Source organism: Pogoniulus pusillus, chromosome 5, assembly GCF_015220805.1.
Source record: "Pogoniulus pusillus isolate bPogPus1 chromosome 5, bPogPus1.pri, whole genome shotgun sequence".
NCBI lineage: Eukaryota > Metazoa > Chordata > Aves > Piciformes > Lybiidae > Pogoniulus > Pogoniulus pusillus.
Window position 1 is genome coordinate 147,376 of NC_087268.1, and position 15,294 is coordinate 162,669.

Here is a 15,294-nt window from a genome sequence, read left to right on the forward strand (position 1 = left end):
CCTCTCACCTCGCGCCGCGCGCGCGCCCCCGCCCGCCGCCATGACTGCGGCAGCCCCGCCCCCCGCCGCGCGCGCCGCGCCTCGCCGCGTGACAGGGCGCGGGGCAGGGCGCGAGAGAAGGCGGGGGAGGGCCCTGGCGACGCGCGCGCGGCCCAATCGCGCGGTCGCCGCGCCCTGGCGGGGGACCGAAGTGGCTAAGGGCCGGGGAGGGCAGAGGGTAAGGCGCCCAGAAAGGCCCTGGCGGGGGACCGAAGTGGCTAAGGGCCGGGGAGGGCAGAGGGTAAGGCGCCCAGAAAGGCCCTGGCGGGGGACCGAAGTGGCTAAGGGCCGGGGAGGGCAGAGGGTAAGGCGCCCAGAAAGGCCCTGGCGGGGGACCGAAGTGGCTAAGGGCCGGGGAGGGCAGAGGGTAAGGCGTGCTCCGGCGGGGGGCAGGAGTGGCTAAGGGCCGGGGAGGGCAGAGGGTGAGGCGCCCAGAAGGGCATTCGCCGCTCGCACCCCCGGCAGAAGCGCCCACGGCGCGGGGAGGCGGGAAAGGCGCCCTCGCGGGGCACTTCCGGCGTGGGCTGACGTGCGTGCGTGCGTGCGTGCGTGCGTGCGGCCGGCATCAGCTGAGCCAGCGCCGCTGCCGGGAGGGAGCAGAGCCTCGGGAGTGCCGGCGCCGGACGCAGGTTAAGACCGCTCGTTCGTTCCTCTTTCCGTACTTGGCCGTGCTCTACTCTTCCTTTTGGAGCACTGCCCGGTGAATCGCGGTGTGAGGAAGGTGGGGGTGGGGAAGTCGCTTCTTGCCCTCCTTTTTGGCAGTTCCCTGCCCAGGAGAGGTGACGGTCTCATCTCTGAGGTGGCCGTCAGCGGCTGCTCCCGCCGCGCCGTGCGCTAGGGGTTGGAGGGAAGGGGTCAGTAGTATCTGCGAAGTATTATCTCTTGGACGGCGGACAGGGACCCCGGGGTTGCCGGCCTGCGTCTCTTGCTTCACCCGACCTGGGCCGGAGTAAGGACAGGAGGCTGCACTGTGAGGGAAGGCCGTCTGCCGCCTCTTGGGCTTTGGCTGAAACGCAGCGCTACATGCGCGGTAGGTACGGAGCCGTTTCCTAGCGGGAAAGCCCTCTGATGTCGGCCGTGACCTTCCTAGGCTCGGGTTTAAGAGAAAAGGCCTGGAAAGCAAAGTAGTCTCCCCTGAATAGAATAGAATCGTTGTGGTTGGAAAAGACCTTCAAGATCAAGTCCAACTGTTGTTTAACTATGTTAAGGATGGTGCTAAACCAGGTCCCTCAGCACCACGTCTTTGTGGCTTTCAGACACCTTCAGGGATGGGGATTCAACCACCTACCTCGGGAACCTATTGCAGTGTTTGAGAACCCTTTCAGTGAAGGCATTTCTTCTAATGTCCAATCTAAACCTCCTCTGGTGTGACTTGGGGCCACTTCCTCTCATCCTGTCACTTGTTACCAGGGAGAAGAGACCAACACCCACCTTTCTCCAGCTTCCTTTCAGGGAGTTGCAGAGAACAAGAAGGTCTCCCCTCCGCCTCCTTTTCTCCAGGCTAAACAACCCCAGTTCCCTCAGCTCCTCCTCACAAGTCCTGTTCTCTAGACCCTTAACAAGCTTCCTTGCCCTTCCCTGGACCTGCTCCAGCACCTCACCGTCTTTTTTATAGCAAAGGGGTTAGAGTTTCCTCGAATAAGAAACCTACTGAGCACTCTGAAAGATGCCCAGTGAGATATGCTAGGGATATGCCAGAATCTATTTTAAACAAAAGTGGTGGCAGCGCTGGGGTTTCTGTGTTGGGTCACCCCTCCATCTCGTGTTGCTGAAACTGAACTTTTCTATGTCTTGACTCTAGCCCTGCAGTGAGCAAGCAGCAAGCCTGCAGAACAGGAATACTTCTATGGGCTTCTGACTGCAACTCTTCCATAGTGAAAGGGCCCGCCTGTTTTTTTTTTAGGTGAAAATGCTAATGGGGAATTAAATGTGTTTCCTGTTCATGTAGTCAGTGTCAAAATTCTGATTTAGAGGTGTTTCAGAAGTCCCACTTAGAATTTACTTAAAGGCAGGAACAGTTTTCTGTGACTGCGTTCTGGATACCATGCATGTTCTAGATAGCTGTGACATTGGAGTATATAACACGTATCAAGAGCTATCCATTCAGTGCAGTTGCCCGAAGTTATTTCTGCCTAAGAATTTACTAGCTTCCCTCAATGAATTTTCACTCCAGCTGTGAACAAAAACGATGTGGTGATAACTTTATTCATTGTAATGCAATACTTAAGCGAAGTGCATTGGCTATTTGATCTAGCATGGTATTTCAAATGCTAATGACAATTCGGGAAGTGGAAAGGGGGTGCTCATAGCCTGCTAGAGGTGGTTTATTCGCCCACCCATTTGGAGCACTTAAACAAGTATGTACCAAGTGTAGATTTGCATTTGCAAATGGGAGTTTGAGTAAATGAGACAGCTCCATAATATGTGTTGTAAGTTGCTGAATTTGCTGATTTTGGCACTCTGCAGATCAGCACCTGAGTGTTTGGCATCTCAATACAGCACTTTTAAAGGCCTTTTCAAGGAGCAGCTAATCATAAAAGACATATCAGTATTTACATTTTATTATTTTCTACTTAATATGTGAAGTGAGATCATTGTTTACAGGTCTGTGAACTACCAAAAATGTTTTATATGCAAATTGGTTTACTGTGAAGCCGTCTTAAACCCACTTTTACACTCATGTAGGCAAAAAAACCCAGTCTTAATTTTGTTTTCGGGGGCAAAACGTGACATTCAGAAATAATAAGCCATCATGGACATCAGCTTCAGAGAAAGGAGAAATTAAGACAGTGCTGGAAAATGACTACTGGCATCAGCTGACTGTTCAAATGGGGGTTGAAGTCTTGTGTTGCAAGAAGTAACACAAGATCTTGGTTTCCTGTCAATGTAACTTTTCCATTTTCCAAGTCAACTATTTTCTAGGGTTGAACCCTGAAGGATTAGTACTACTTCCTTATTTTTTTGTACAGCATTATCTTAAATTCTGGGGTGTTTTCTTTGTTTGTATTTTGTTCTTAGTATATGTTAACTGTTGTATTCCTCATTAATCCTGGCTTAGAGTCTGCAGGCTTCTGTGTGCTTTTGTTGGCTAAATTTTTTTCCCCTTAATATGGCTTTCTGCATTTATCTTCCAGATACACATGGCTACTGGTGTTGGGCATTATCATTCAAAACCTTTATAAACTAAGAGATTACTAGATCTGGAGATACATTCAGAGGCACTATGCTGCACCTCTTGTGTTTGGATACCATAATACTGTCCCTTTTGTTCCAGAGCCCTGAAAATTCCTACTGATGGTTTTCCCTTGTGATATTAATTTGCTCATTGGTGACCTGAGACTGTGTTCCTAAGTACTCTCTTTAAAGAGTAGAACAGGATAACCTAGTTGATATCTGTGATTACTTTGATGTTGACCATAAAATATTGTCTGCTATTGCTGGTCAAATAATAGTCCCTCTTTTTCATTCTCTTAAAACAAACCCAACAAAGGACACTTCAACACAGTGCTCCACTGGCTAGTTCTTTCATACTTTCATTATTGGTCGCAAAGAAAAGTGGGAGATTTAAAAGCCTGGAAATGATGAGATGATGTTGAACAGTGGTATCCACATGATTTAGTCTTTTTTAGACTGGAACTGTACCAGGGAGTGTAATTGATTGGAATATCATGCTCCTTCATGCTTACTCACCATCTTAAAACATAAGACATTTTTAGCTTCCCAGCTGGTCAGAGACAAATACGGACCTACTCCAGCAGAGGAAATGTAATGAATCTAAACTGCTCAGCCTTTTCCTCCTGTACAGGTGAAGCCAGTAATCACCGTAAGGTCCAACATGCAAAACTGTGTTAGACTAGACCTTCTGCTGGTTATTGTGCCACCTTTCATGTTCCAAAGAGGTTCATTTATTCTTTTTATTGTGTTCACTCCCTCCTCCTCCTCCTCTGTGCAAATGGAGAGTTTAGGAGTGGACATTTGCTGCTAGCTTTTTGAACAGCTACTAGTAAGGTGTATATGGATCCAGTTTTAGCTACTAAATTTATTTTCTTGATTCATTGCCTTCATTATTTAGAATCATAGAATCAAGCAGGCTGGAAGAGACCTCCAAGCTCAGCCAGTCCAACCTAGCCCCCAGCCCTGCCCAACCAACCAGACCATGGCACTAAGTGCCCCAGCCAGGCTTGGCTGCAACACCTCCAGGGACAGCAACTCCTCCACCTCCCTGGGCAGCCATTCCAATGCCAATCACTCTCTCTGCCAACAACTTCCTCCTAACATCCAACCTAGACCTCCCCTGGCACAGCTTGAGACTGTGTCCCTTTCTTCTGTTGCTGCAGAAGAGCCCAACCCCACCTGGCTACAGCCTCCCTTCAGGTAGTTGTAGCCAGCAATGAGCTCTGCCCTGAGCCTCCTCTGCTGCAGGCTGCACACCCCCAGCTCCCTCAGCCTCTCCTCACAAGGCTGTGCTCCAGGCCCCTCACCAGCTTTGTCACCCTTCTCTGGACACCTTCCAGCACCTCAACATCTCTCTTGAATTGAGGAGCACAGATCTGGACACAGTACTGAAGATGTGGCCTGAGCAGTGCTGAGTACAGGGGAAGAATTAAACTCCCTTGTCCTGCTGCCCACACTGCTCCTGTTCCAGCCCAGAATGCCACTGGCTCTCTTGGCTACCTGGGCACAAATTATGTCTCTCAGCTTAACTAAGTTTCAGTGTGGCAACTGTATTCAGAAATAGTTGGACAGTAATCCAATGCTTGCTTGGTTGATAGTTGTTTAATTTTGTCAACATTTAGAGCGTTTTGGAGAGTCCCTTTTGGGTGTCTTTTAAAATGGTCAGATCGCAGTAATCCCCAAGTACCGAAAACTAGTACGGAAGGCCATTGTCGCCACGTTGTTATATTGCTGGGCTTTCTGTATTAGATGCCTGACATCTATTTAACCTTGAAAAGAATGGTTTTGGAGGTCATTGCTCTCCCAGTTAACCATGACTCATCTTGCCATGATGAAATGTTGGTGGGCTGATGAATTTTACCTGACCACTTGTTGGTGTCTCCAGAAAAATGTCAGAATCCGCACTCTGAAGATGCAGCATTTCTTGTGCTGTGTCCCATCTTTAGGATGCTTTAAGCTATGCTTGCTTACTGGAGTGTTTTGTTGTTTAAGATTGTAGAGGATAGGTGGTGTGCATGTCCTTGCTGCCAGTCTGCATTCTGTGTCCTAAGCACAAAGAGAAGTCCCTGTTGCGGTTGGGATGGTAAAGTATGAAGGACGTAAAGGTCATGGGGAAAAAATACTAGTTTTAGAGAGAGAAGAAAGTGTTTTTATTGGAAGACTTCTAAAAAGGCAGTTCTATTCTGTGACTTTCCTCTGGATCTTTAAATCTTGAGGGTTTGTTATAATGAGATAAATTTGCTTCACCTGGTAGATGTTTGGACAGCCACCACAATATGTAGTTTAAACAGTGTTAAAATTTAGTATCTTGGAGTGGTTCTGGCTGTTCTAGAAAAGACTGTAAATGCTTCAGGTAATTGAACATAAAATCTCCAAATGTGGCTTAACGTGCTTTTAAACACAAAGATGAAGTTTTCCATTACAGGAAAAGCTGACTTCAGCTTAATTTCCTTTTATGAGAATCCAGTGCCAGTGTGTGTTGTGATTCCAACCAGGTGTTTCATTATACCAAAGTGCTATGAAACAGGACTTGTATCTGCTAGGGGTATTAGAACTTTCTCAAAGACTTTAATACAAACTTACTCCTGGTTCAGTTCTTCAAACTATCTGTGAAATGCCTCACATAATAATCTGGAGATTCCATAATATCCCTCCTCTGAAGACTGCTCTCAAGTTGAATGCTTATGCTGAAATGCTTATTCCAAACTTGTGCTTAGTGGTTTAGCTCTTGCATTTAGGAACAAGGGGTTAGGAGCCAATACATTTCAATGAGCCCAAATTATTAATATGTGTCTGCATGTAAAACTGAGCCTGTCTTACAAATCTAGCAATACTTGTGCTGTGAAGTTGTGTGCCTTTTGCCTGTAAGAATCTTAGGCTCTTCAGAAGTGACTCTACTGAATTCTGATTGCTTACAACTTTGCATTCATCTTATTTTGGTATTTGCCATCTTCAAGATTAGAGCAATAAGAAGTATTTCAAGTAATGATGCCAAATACTCCTTAAAATAGAGTGACTTCTATGAAATAGTAAAATTAAGGGTGGATTTTGGTTTTGCAGTAAGGATAGTGAGATTAATGAAAATTTTGTGTTTCTAGAAGAGATGACTGAATATTGCACTAGGTAGATGGCTGCAGAACTTTTTAGCCCTAGTAGTGGGATGACAAGATCAGGATAAGAACAGAAAGCCACCATGGGACAGAGAAATGATTGTTGTATTAGTATTCCATGTTATGGCTTGGTTCTTAGTTGCATTTGGAAGTCTGTCAAGCCAAGTGGGGGGTTCAGGATATGTAGCAGGCTGAAAGGAATGTCAAGTTTTTCTCTCTGTGAAACTTGTGAATGAAATAAAGGGAGAATCGTACATTTCCACTTCTAGAGCTCATCTAGAGAAGCTGTGTGGAGAGAATTTTGAAGAAAACTCTACTGTTGAAAACTCTGTAGTATTTAGCCAGTCAGCTGATGAAGTTGTTTTTTCTTAAGTGAACAATGTGACTTAAGTAACAGGAGTATTTTAATTGATAAAACTAGAATCTTTGTCAGTATGGCAGCTGTGTTTGAAGTTAGAAGGCCAGTTATCTACTGAGCTCATCAGATCTTCAGTGGGCCAAGGCAGCTATGCAATGAATGCCTTTCCAGCTTTTCTATCTAGGGAAATTGCTGCAGCTAATTTCCAAGTCATGTTCAAATGCCTTTATTTTAGTCCTCTTCTAGGCTAAGTGAAGGAATCTCCCACACTTCTGAACAAAACCATGGGTGCTCAAGTAACAATTTATGTTGGTGGTGCTTCCTGCATGAGCAGGCAAACTTCTGCATTTATTTGGTAACTTAGACTGTAGACTTCTAATACTTCCTCTTTAAAATATCCTTTGGAAAGAGAAATATGAACTGTCCCAAGTTACAGGAAATACCTAGTGGTAATTATCCTGTTGTTTATGAGGATCTTGCTGCAAGCAGCACGTACTGTGCAGCTGAATACTGCATGCTGTACCAAAGGCTGCTCAGGTGAGCACAGGTTATGTTTGCGTTATTGCTTCTAAACCACCTCAGATGCGATGCTAAGCTGATTGCCCAGTGTGGGGTGTGATCCTTACTGTCCTGTAATGCCTAGGTTTTTACTAAGAAGAGGAGCAGGGAACATTTCATTTGATTATGGTTTGCTATGTATGCCTATTAAGCCTTCCTGGATAGCAAATGTTGGGGCTTGTCTTCTAACTCGGTATTTCTACCCTAGGAAATCAAAACACTGGTCCATTTCAGATATGGCAAAAAATCTATGGACCTAGTTCAAAGTTACTTCAGCAGAATGAATCCTAGCACTGGTGACTTAATGTAGTGCTGCTGCTGCTTCTGAATTTATGGTCTTGTGCTATTTACTACAGTTTTGGGTTGTGTATTTAAAGTTTTGAGCTGATTGGATGTGTTACTAATCCTAGAACTTGCAAAGATAGTCTTGAGAAGCTGTGAAGGATGCAGGGAACTCTTCAACTCATTCAGCTTCTTGAGGGAGAGACTGCAGAGCTGCTTGCCTTCTGTATGACATACAGGGTAATGTCAGTGCCTGTAGATCTTCAGTAAGATTCTAGCAGCTGTCATTCAAGGTGACACATCAGTCTGCTATGCTAAGCTGTTGGATATTGTGCAGTTTTCATAGATTGATAGAATATCAGGTTGGAAGAGACCTCAAAGATCATCTAGTCCAACCTTTCAGGGTAAGAATACAGTTTAAATGAGATGGCCCAGCACCCTCTTAAGATGGGCCTTGAAACTGCCTAATGTAGGGGGAAATCCACTACCTCCCTTGGGAGTTTATTTCAATGTTGAATATGCTTCTGCCGAGTAGGGGAAGGAGTTCTTATGTTAGCTGAAGCAAGCCTTAAAAGACTCTGTTTTGAATAGAATCAATACCTGTAGTACATACTCGAGCCAGTAGTATTATGGTGTCTTCAGGGATTTCCTGTGCAACCTGTTGTTAAATGGTTGGTGATGGTTTGGGTGTTACCTGCCCCCCACCACCCAGAGTAAAATCACCCAGACTGGGCTCAGTCGATCTGGAAATTGAATGAAGCTTTATATTTACAGTTTAGCACAATATACAAGCAAGTATTTACAATGTATACAGAAATAGACAAGTTAAAAAGGTAATAGAGAAATACAACGCCCTTCCCAGAAACCAGAGTCCCCAGCAGGGGCTCCCAACCACCCTGCCACCTTCTCCCCACCCCTCTACCTTACCCCAGACTTTGCCTTATGCTCAAGGTGAGTTTGGAGGGTCGGCCAGGGGCGTTAGGAAGCAGACAGCTTAGTCAGGTAGCAAGTAAGGGAGAGAGAAGTTCATGCAGCCCCAAGAGCCAGAGAGCAGCTCTGTTATCTGTGTTTGTGTTGTTATTCCTATCCATCTCAGCAAGCCTGTGAGTGCAGCAGACATCAGCGTTTTTTCCTTTTCACAGCCTAGCATCTTGTTCTTCTCAGCAAAACATTCTAGCTAGGCTCAAACTACCACATGGTTGCTGTTAAGCTCTTCAGAGCAGAGCACAGACTGGCATGGAGAACACTGAAGGACTGCAAGGTAGACTGATGCCAGCAGAAAGCAGGCATCTTTCTTGTAAGGATTTTTATGTGGTAATATGCAACCTTTTGGGACGCTGGGGTGATTGCCTCTGTAGGAAGCGCTTAATGCAAATGCTGAATGCTGCTTTTGACTTTGCCCGCCCGGCTGTGTGCAGCGCCCAGCTGTGTGCAGCTCGGAGGGTGCAGCTGGGAGTTCAGCTGGGCTCTGGGTAGCTGGATTTGCTATTGCGGCATTCCTCGGTGCTGGTGGGAGAGAGCGAGAGAGACAGACTGATGACTCATCAAGTCAGGTGGCTGTGCCTCTGCTGTGTGTCAGAAATTTCTTTCCCCTCTGCAGCAGGCTTTCTCATCCCTCTGTAGGGACAGTAGAAGGACGATTATTTCCTAAGCGATGGTGCTTAACTGCTGAATTCTGGCTTTGCTTCGTTAGGCCTGTGGATATTTTTTGTCACTCTCTGTTTCTGCAGATTAAGGTAAGAATCTGTGTTTGTGATAAAATAGTCTCGGATTTTTTTTTCCCTGCTGGAAAAAGGCTCCTTTTGAAAACATTATTGGAATCTTAATTTTGAAGAGGTCCTCATGATAAGGCAGCTCCTTGTGTAAATTCTTGGTCTGATCAAATGTCTGAAGCAAAACCAAGGAGCTGTAATAGAAAACAGAACTCTCCATCGTTGAGAGCAGGACAGTGCTTGGCATTAATGTCTAGCTAAAATTGCTGTGCTGGGGAGAAACCAAGATAGAAAACTCAGATCATTGGTCCTTTTTTGTTTGCTTAGGACAAAAACTATTCCTTTAATATATCATCTTTTAGTCAGAAATAGTTCTGCAGCAAGTAGTATTTTGGGTTTTGGCACTATTAGGCAGTATACAACAATGTCAGAGCTTAGGAGCACGTTTAAAATCAGTTGATGAAGTGTTTAGGCTGAGGAAGATTCCAATATATATACTTTAAAGGATGCAAAATGCATCTTTGCTCCCAAGAGTGTAAAATTAAACTAATATCCTGTCTAGGTGTGCTAGTGGACTTTTGAAGGAAAGGATTGAATATAGTGCCTTATGTCCTGTGTAAGCAGGAGGCCTCTGCAAAGCTGTTGAAGCTCAGTAGCTCTTGAAAATGGCTAGCTACCACAGCTTCTGGGCTAAGGCCCCACTGCCTGCACACACACCGTGGTACATTTAGCAAATCCTGACATGCTTTGGGGAATTGAATTTTGTCTGAGCACTGATAACGAAAGCATGTAATGGAGTGGGTAGCAAAGGCAGCATTTCTGTCCTCAAGGACTTCTCCATGTAAAATCCAAATCTTTCATATTCATACACCATCATAAGAAAACTGTGTAGAGAGAAATAACAGAGTTTTAATTTTCTTATCCTGGATTTGTATTCAGTGTTCAAGTATCCATAGCCCCTTAAATAATTCAGTTTGGCTGGGTGAGCAGTGGCTTTTTAGACTGTGTATACTTTGCTTGGAAGGATACAGGAGATGGAATGTAGAAGAAGGAGGCAGACTTCATCTTCTACACTCAGAGTAGTTAATAGGTGTGTGTTTAAAAGCAGTTGGTGAAGTTGCTGATGGTCAGGACAAAGATAAGGTTTATTGGTGTCTTGCAGGTGGTCTAGCAGAGTAATCCTGTTCTCTTTTGGTTGACTCATCAGTGATTTGGGAAGAGGGCTATAGTAAGAGAGAGGGAGTGCAGCAGCCGCAGGAGAGGCAGATGCTGGGTGTCAGGATTCAGTTTTAACTGCGTAATGCCTGCTCTGAGCTCCTTTTTTGTGTCTCTAAAAAATCAACAGTAGCTTCAAGTGGTGGTCAGCTGACCTGCAGGGTTTGGATATGAATAGGGAGATTAAAACAAAGCTGAGCAGTGTTCTTCTTTTTTCTTGTCTTTTTGAATTGACTTTCATATGGGACCCTGTGCTGTCTAATGGCCAAACAGCGTCGCTAATTCAGTTCTGAGACACTGCTGGAACTTTGTTGTGCTTCTGTGGGAAATTTCAGTAGCAGGGCTCTAGATACCATTCTTGATGGTATAGCACAGGAAAGGCTTTGCGTGGATTTGTAAGACTGGCTGCCTCTTTTCGGTATGAACAGTAATTGTGCTTGAAGGAGGTTAGTCTGAGCAGAACCAGCTCTTAACAGCTGCTCGGGACATGCAGATTGGTTTCTGAGGACCTCCCCTCTACCATTTGTCAGATGAGACTTTTGAGAGATGAGCAGTGAAATTGACATTCTCTCCTGAGCCTAAGCAATAGGCAGCTTAAAGGATAAACTGTCTTTATGGAGAGTAGAGTGACCTGATAGAGCCTTTGAGCTGGAGAGCAGTTAGCAGTTCCACTTCAGGCTGGTGGAGACTGAGTCATGATCAACTGTTGGGGTGAAGTGAATCAGTGGTAGCCATGTTACACAACCTGCTCCAGCAAGACGTGGAGCCTGGAAGAATCTGTTCCTTCAGGTTGAAGAGGAGTTTGGAATCATTGGAGACCCTTTTCTTGCAGGGCAGAGCCACCAACTGAAAACATTTAGGTTGATAAAGAGTCCAAGGGGTAGAGGAATAGTAGTATACTGAAACAATGGAAAACAGCAATAAGATTTTTTTTTAATAGCAGATCTTGGTTACCTTCTGGTTCTGAAGAACAGGCAGGAAAGCGTCCTTTAATGATGGGCGACGCAGTTGCTGTCTTCCCCACTGTGCATGGGGCAAGTTTTCAAGCCCAAGTATGCCTCTTGTCTCTTGACAGCCACCAAAAAGGAGATTGTAGTGAGATGGGGTCAGTCTGTTCCTCCAAATAACAAGTGATAGTACAAGACAAAATGTCCTCAAGCTGCACCAGGTTTAGAATGATTATTAGGGTAAAAAATGAAAATCACCAGAAGGGTTGTGGAACAGTGTTGGGTTAAGTGGAGCTTCTCACAGAGACTGTCAGCATCAACGGATGCCTTGCACAGTTTGTGCCACTGAACCACGGATGTACTGATAGGCCCTGTTGGTACAGAGAGCATTACATGCTGGGGCTGCCATACCACACCTTTCACCAGCTGTGTCATACATGTCTCAGTACTGTAGACATGGATAGAGAGCCGCCTTCAGTGCTCCAGCACTGACTGGTTTCCACGGTAACTCAAAGGATGGTGAGGCCTGACAAAGCAAAACCATTAAATGCACCAGAAGCAGCACAGCCTAGGACAATCATGGATTGAAGAGGTCTATTTCTGCAGCAGCTTTTCCTATGCTGATTGTTTTTTAGTGACTGGGATGGTTTGAGTGTTACCTGCACCCCCCCCCACTTAAGAAAATTACCCAGGCTAGACTCAGCCAAGCTGGAAAATTGAACAAAGCTTTGTATTTACAGCTTAGTACAATATACAGGCAGCTGCAGGCTGGGCAGACTGAGAGCTGGGCACAGAAGAAACAGGTGAGGTTCAACAAGGACAAGTGCAGAGTCCTGCACCTGGGGAGGAATAACAAACTGCAGCAGTACAGGCTGGGAGGTGATCTGCTGGGGGTGCTGGTGACTAACAAGTTACCCGTGGCACGGCAATGTGCCCTTGTAGCCAAGAAGGCCAATGAGATCCTGGGGTGTATTAGGAGCAGTGTGTCCAGCATTGCCCTTCTGAGACCACCTAATCTTGAGGTCTGTGTTCAGTTTTGGGCTGCCCAGTTCAAGGACAGGGATCTGCTGGAGAGGGTCCAGCAGAGGGCTAGGAGGATGATGAGGGGACTGGACATGGCTGATGTGGAGAGGCTGAGGGCCCTGGGGCTGCTCAGTCTGGAGAAGAGAAGACTGAGAGGGGATTTGATCAATGTTTATCAGTATCTGAGGGCTGCCAGGAGGGGGGAACAGGCTCTGCTCACTGCTCCCTGGCACAGGACAAGCAGCAATGGGTGTAAGCTGCAGCACAGGAGGTTCTGCCTCAACACAAGGGGGAACTTCTTTGCTGGAAGGTTCCCAGAGCACTGGCACAGGCTGCCCAGAGAGGCTGTGGGGTCTCCTTGTCTGGAGCCTTTCCAGGCCTGTCTGGATGTGCTCCTCTGTGTTAGATAGGATTGTCCTGCTCTGGCAGGCGGGCTGAACTCGGTAATCTCTTTGGGTCCCTTCCAACCCCTAACATCCTGTGATCCTATGATTTAAAATCTGTGCAGCTAGAGACAGACACAGACTAGTTAAAAAGTGATACAGAAACACAGCAGCCCTCCCAGAAACCAGAGTCCCCAGCAGGGGCTCCCAACCACCCTGCCACCTCCTTCTGACCCCTCTGCCTTACCATAGACTTTGCCTTACGTTCAAGATGCCTTTGGAGGGTCAGCCAGGGGGGTCAGGAAGCAGAAAGATTTGTACACAGCAGGTTAGAGAGAAAGAGAAAAAGTCAGCCCCAAAGCCAGAGAACAAGCAACTGTTATCTCTATTTATGTTCTTATCCATCTCAGCAAGCCTATGAGTGCAGCAGCCATCACCACTGCTTCCTTTTCACTGCCTAGCATCTCATTCTTCTCACCAAAATATGCCAAGTAGGCTCAAACTAGCACAGTGACTGAAGGCAATAGAGCAATCCCAGAACATTCTTTGCTTGCTCACTCAGAATTGTGGGAAACACCGTATTTTGATGGAAGGTAAATGAGATGTTGAAGACAGAAGAGGTTCTCCATTGTTTAAGTATCCTTGAGAACAATCCTGTGGTGTTATGGCATCTTTGGATTGCAGTTGTTTCACTCAGCAGTAGTGATCTTCCACTCCTCTGTTTCTGCAATAGTGGTTGTTAGTTCTTCTGTTTGTTTAAATTAGTTACTCTTTAACTTTTTATGGCTTCTAAGAACAGTGTAGTTAAGGTGTTTCAGGCTGTATGGGTTCAGAATTCATTCTAAGTGGGAACACAAGGCGGGAGGAAGAGGAGGAATTTATTGTATGGGCGTATGTGCTGCTTTGGGTGTTCCCTCCCCTCCCCTACTCTTATGAAATCACCCAGGCTAGACTCAGCTGAGCTGGAAATTAGAATGGAGCTTTCTATTCACAGCTTAGCACAGTGTCCAAGCAGGTATTGGCAATCTATGCAGTTAGAGTCAGACACAGACAAGTTAAAAAGGTAGTACAGAAACAACAGCTCTCCCAGAAACCAGAGTCCCCAGCAGGGGCTCCCAACCACCTTTCCACCTTCTCCCCACCCCTCTGCCTTACTCCAGACTTTGCCTTATGCTCAAGGTGAGTTTGGAGGGTCAGCCAGGGGGGTTAGGAAGCAGGCGGCTTAGTGAGGCAGCAAGTTTTGTTAGAGAGAGAAGTTCATCCCAAACGCCAGAGAGAGACTCTGTTATCTGTATTTGCGTCCTTGTTCTTACCCATCTCAGCAAGCCTGTGAGTGCAGCAGCCATCACCACTGCTTCCTTTGCACAGCCTGGCATCTCATTCTTCTCACCAAAATATCCCAGCTGAGCTCAAACTAGCACAATGTATTCTTCAGGACTAACTCTCTTCTTGTTTCACTCTGTACAGTTGAACAGGCAAAATGGACTTCTCCAAGCTACCCAAAATCCGTGATGAGGACAGAGAGGCTTTTGTTGGCTATGTTCATGGAGTCTCTGGACCTGGTATGTATTGTTTTTTTAAAGAAAATCATGGCTTCTGTTTCATTTAATGTCTTGTTAATCTTTTTCACTTGGAAGTGAAGTAATAGAGCTCTGCGTGGGACTTATTCTCTTTTTTTGGCAGGAGAGGCTTTTTAAGACATCTGACTTGTAGTCTAAAATACTAAGAAATACACTAACATGATATTACTGCCAGTTAATCTCCTTTAAAGACATAATGAGCAGAAGTAGGCTGATGAGTAGTAATAATAAAACCAACAGGTAGTGAGCTTTCTGGGTGAGATCAAGCCCCTTGGTCAGAAGTCTGCCGGCCCAGTCTGTTAAGCTTCTCTAAAGGGTGTGAGATACATACTTCATTCTTACTGAAATGCAGTTCGACCCTGTGCTTTCTGGAATACTCTGTCCCTGCCAGTGTCAAGATGTTCTCTGCCACTGCACCACGGACTGGAGGGGCTCAGCAAGGAGCTGCAAGAGTCAGAGAAGGTAGTAGTGCAGCTGGGAGAAGGACTCTTATCAGCTTGCGTTCCTTGAGGCTCTGATGGTAACAGTTCATAATATGTGCAGACTGCCAGCTTTTCTGCTCCCTCCTGCGTTCTCTTCAAGGGGTGAAGGAAAGGCTGGGAATGTGGTAAAGGATTAGTAGCATTGATTTTTTGTTAGTGTGGCTTATTTGATGAATAGGAAACTCTGAATAAGACCCTTGGCTGTGTCTACCTGAATAAATACCTGTTCTTTAACTGCTAGTCCCTTAACTGCAAAAGCAGTACTTAAAAACATTTTCAAACTGAGGCAGCTTTCTTTCCTAAGAAATGGAAAATGTATTTTTGTGTAAATGTGTGAACCTCATGTGCAAGATTGGTATTAGAATGTAAAAGATGTAATAAATTCTGTCCTTAAGCAGCTAGGCTTGCTAAAATCTAATTGAAAAAGAATC

General features: G+C 45.6%; 1 protein-coding gene across 6 annotated transcripts in view; it reads left to right on the plus strand.

Moving 5' to 3' along the window:
- Nucleotides 1–130: 130 nt before the first annotated feature.
- ATP6V1A (ATPase H+ transporting V1 subunit A) overlaps nucleotides 131–15,294 on the plus strand; it is a 35,445-nt gene continuing 20,281 nt past the window's right edge. The window contains exons 1-2 of one of the 6 annotated variants that reach the window (XM_064142961.1): nucleotides 131–217; nucleotides 14,269–14,363. In XM_064142961.1, coding sequence (XP_063999031.1) covers nucleotides 14,282–14,363 — 82 coding nt within the window. In that variant the 5' untranslated portion in view covers nucleotides 131–217; nucleotides 14,269–14,281. Of the gene's footprint in view, nucleotides 218–384; nucleotides 407–443; nucleotides 462–531; nucleotides 669–941; nucleotides 1,070–9,103; nucleotides 9,258–14,268; nucleotides 14,364–15,294 lie in introns of those variants that run through there. The other 5 variants (XM_064142963.1, XM_064142964.1, XM_064142960.1 and 2 more) reach the window with 5 other exon arrangements.